At 40.0% G+C, this 3,764-nt stretch overlaps 1 protein-coding gene across 1 annotated transcript; it reads right to left on the bottom strand.

Annotated features, from left to right (window-relative positions):
- Positions 1-1,180: 1,180 nt before the first annotated feature.
- Positions 1,181-1,741, bottom strand: LOC135707461 (adult-specific cuticular protein ACP-20-like). The gene is made up of 2 exons (XM_065229323.1): positions 1,694-1,741; positions 1,181-1,640 (listed from the first exon to the last, which is right to left on the bottom strand). The coding sequence occupies exons 1-2, from the start codon at positions 1,700-1,702 to the stop codon at positions 1,215-1,217; spliced, it is 435 nt and encodes a 144-aa protein (XP_065085395.1). The 5' UTR covers positions 1,703-1,741; the 3' UTR covers positions 1,181-1,214.
- Positions 1,742-3,764: the final 2,023 nt, after the last annotated feature.

Genomic DNA, 3,764 nt, shown 5'->3' with positions numbered 1-3,764 from the left:
GTCCTCGACGGCACAAATAGATCTATCGATGTCATCAGTCGTCTCCAGTAGGGCGCCGAAATCGATGGCTTTGTAGACGACTTGTTGGAACCGATTCCAGTTTACCCGATGGTAATTCCGACGGGAAGCATGAAATCGATTAGCAGAGGAGCCCACCTCGGCCACCACCAGAAAGTGGTCCGAGCTTAACTCTTGATGGCCTACCGGTTGGGAGATGTTCTCCATGTTGCTGACGAAGATATCGATGATGGAGTGCACGCCGAACCGGCTCAGCCGAGTGGGAGCGTCAGGCGCCAGGTTGGTGTACTGGGTCTCTTGCAGGTCGTCGTTTAGGATGGTGCCGTACGGATTCCGCCTTTGGTTGCCCCAAGCTTGATGTTTGGCGTTCACGTCGCCAGCGATGATGTACTTTCCACGGCATCGTGTTATCTTGATAATATCCCTCCGCAGGTCTGCAGCGGATCCATCCCTGGCGTTGGCTTGTTTCGGGCTGCATTCAAACTTTCTACGTTTCCCTTACTTAAGCATTTAGATAAGCATTATATGCCCCTCTTTACTGTATTTTGCAGATGTAGGTGAATGAATAGAAAAAAACATCAACAAAACTTTTTACAAAAGAGTTGAGTTACAAAATTTACTTTACTCAAAAAAAAAAATATATCTGAAGCAACAAACAAGAAAATCGAACAAATACTTCATAGTGCTACGTCAACAATACGATCGTGTCTTGTACACCACCTTCCAACTTTTTCCAAAACGTTGCTACCAAACTGATAGTAACCAGCTTGTTGGTCATTGTCATAGCAGCCACATATAAAATTTGTTCAGTATTTGAACTATTAGAACCAAGGTTAGAGCGATATTTGAGAAATTTAAATGTCTTCTATAGGAATCCTCGAATAAACTTCAAACCATTTGCGCAACCTCTAAACCTTCATCAATGAATGATCAATATTAACCATCTTTTGCCAATCCACCTATTTTGGGGTTATTAATGAAACTTGAGGATGACCTATAAGATTGCATAAACTTTTTCCAAAATGAAGCACCCCAATAAATACCTCAATTCACCATTTGGAAACGAATGGTGTATATAGAAATATTGTTCCATATTAAAAACATAAACTAAGAAAATATAAAATTTATTTACAGGAGTTCAGAACAGAGTGTAAAAGATGCGGAACAATTTGAGATCAGTCTATATTAAGCAGAACTTAATGATGATACGAATGCAGGTTCGAATTGGCGTAGCTGCTGGCATGACCATGTCCGTGTCCGTGTCCTCCAAAAGAAGCCTCTTCACCTCCATAGCCTCCCTCATGGTGTCCATACACCTGTGGGTGGTGAGCATGGCCAACGCGTTTCACATGGGCCTGGAATCCATTATGCTTGTCGGAAGTGTATTCCACAATACGCTCCGTGCCATCGGCCTCATGCAGCGAGTACTGGCCCTTCACAACATCTCCATCGCGGTGTTCCCACTGACTCTTGTGATCTCCGGTTTTGGAATCCTTAACGCCGTACTCGAACTTGTACTTTGGATGGGAATGATGTTCCTCATGATGATGATGTTCACCACCATAGCCGCCTTCCCATTGGGCTGACACGGCCACAACTGCCAGAGCAAGGACTAGAACGAACTAAAGAACCACAATTTACAATTTTCTGAAACATACATTCAACAATAAATTACCTTAACCATGTTTCAAACTGTATTGATCTGCTTGATTGGAATGCTAGATGAGAACTGATATCCAAAGGTTCTGCGAAACACTCATTTATACCAACTCTAACCCATGCCAATCATTCCGTCCTGCGCTTACTCTCGTGCCACTGACTGACTTTACAGCTACCGATCATATTGTTTAGAAATCATTTTATTTTCCACGCTTGTTTACCTCTTACGACGTTAGTTCAACTTCATGCAGTCCCTTCGTAGGAAAGCATCCATAAGCCATCAACGCTGAAAAATCATCCCTCCACTGACACTTTTAATTCAAACCACCTTTAACGATGCACCGAATTCCAACTCGTAACCAAAATCTAGCGTTAATTCAGAAAATTAAGCGTCCATCAGCCCCCAAAATGCCGTCCCTGTAGCAAAAATTAAAACCCTTGGACTGTGTAACCTCGTCCAACAAATTAATCGCCTTGCATTAGTCGAACCATTTGTCAACTTTTCGACATTAATAATTGAAATAAGTGAAAATCGCTCAACCGGCAAATCAGACACATGTGAAAACGAATGGAAAACATGGCTAAAAATAAATCACAATAAAATCAACCTTCCTCCCTTCCATGCAACATATTTACTCCTATTAGCGCCACCACATATGCTGCTGCTACTGTTGCTCGTAGCCGGTGGTCTATCATGTAGGTATTTGGTACCACCAACATCGATTACCATTGCAGAGCAAAGTCGAATGGTAAACACGAGTCATAGTTAATGCCAGCATCGGTAAGTAGTTCTTCTGGCCGGACAGAAGCCATAAAACCCGCAAAGAATTGCTGCTCGATGTTTAACATGTGTGATTAACATATGTTACAATCGTCGTTAATAGTGATTGATTTTCTTTTAACAGTCAGTATGAATTCTCGGAAACTGAGACTTGTTATTAAACATTGGCTTTTTTCTAGATCAGAGGTAAGTCCAAGGTTGAACAAGAGAAAAACAAACAAGGGACAAGCTCAAAAACTGAATGAACCGTGGTATTACACAAATTATCAAAATAAATACAAATCCGAAAAGGATTATACATCAAACATTAATTTTTTCCTATGTTGTTAAACATTCAGCAAAAAATCAAAATTTTGCAATGTTCCGATGATTGTCAGTTTAGAAATTTAAGATAGAACATCAGCCTAAATTTTCTTAACCCATTCGTTTCCAAATTGAGGTTCAATAAACGGATTGCTTAATTTACAGATATGAATGGATAGATCGACATATAGATGGAGCTGGAGAGTGGACATACAGATATGGAAACAAAAAATTAACCATATTTGAATGCATCGTCGTCTAGAATATAATTAAGCTCTAACACGTCACGTTTTTAAGCTACTCAATCCATGTTTTTTTTTTCAAGTTTTCTAGAACACGAATCTCGGAAACTGTTGCCACACTGCTCATGAAATTGTAACTCCCTGTTTGCTGCACTGCAGCAAACGCTAAGTTACAGTATCCTTGTTGTATGTTTCGTAAGAGCTGATATTAGTGCTCTGGAAATTGCGAGGTGTAAATGAGATGTATCAGAAATGATGCTTCCACAGCCATTCACCATAAAGCTGGGTTTAGACAGGGCAAGTCAATTGATCGAATTCAACTGACTTGAACGCGAATTGGACGTGTAAACCATGCCATTCAACTGACTTGATCAACTCTCTTGAATTGAAAAAAATTGAACCCAGGCTCAACTTTTCAAGCCAATTGAATTCAACTGAGTTGATCATTTGACTTGTCTAGTCTAAACCCAGCTTAACGAAATTTTACTTTCTGAAATATTTTGACGTTTGAACATAATTTTAGTTTTTCGAATGCCATGTTTTGTGATTGATGTGAAATTTTTCCTTTTTAAAGGATGTTTTGGCGGTACCAAGGCTGTTCTATAGATTAATTTCAATACTATTTGTGCGATTTCAAGACCATTTTGTCATTTTGGATAGGCTATGTGTTCGGAGGCGAACCAGCCTTGGGCTGAAAGTCTCCTCAATAAAAGAAATAACAAGATTGTTGTTCTGTGTAAGCATTTTTAGGACTATTTTGA

Source organism: Ochlerotatus camptorhynchus, unplaced genomic scaffold (assembly GCF_037179485.1).
Source record: "Ochlerotatus camptorhynchus isolate MF236.1 unplaced genomic scaffold, CSIRO-AGI_Acam_v1.1 ptg000002l, whole genome shotgun sequence".
Taxonomy (NCBI): domain Eukaryota; kingdom Metazoa; phylum Arthropoda; class Insecta; order Diptera; family Culicidae; genus Ochlerotatus; species Ochlerotatus camptorhynchus.
The sequence above is the reverse complement of the archived record's forward strand: the minus strand, read 5'-3'. Positions and strand labels throughout refer to the sequence as shown.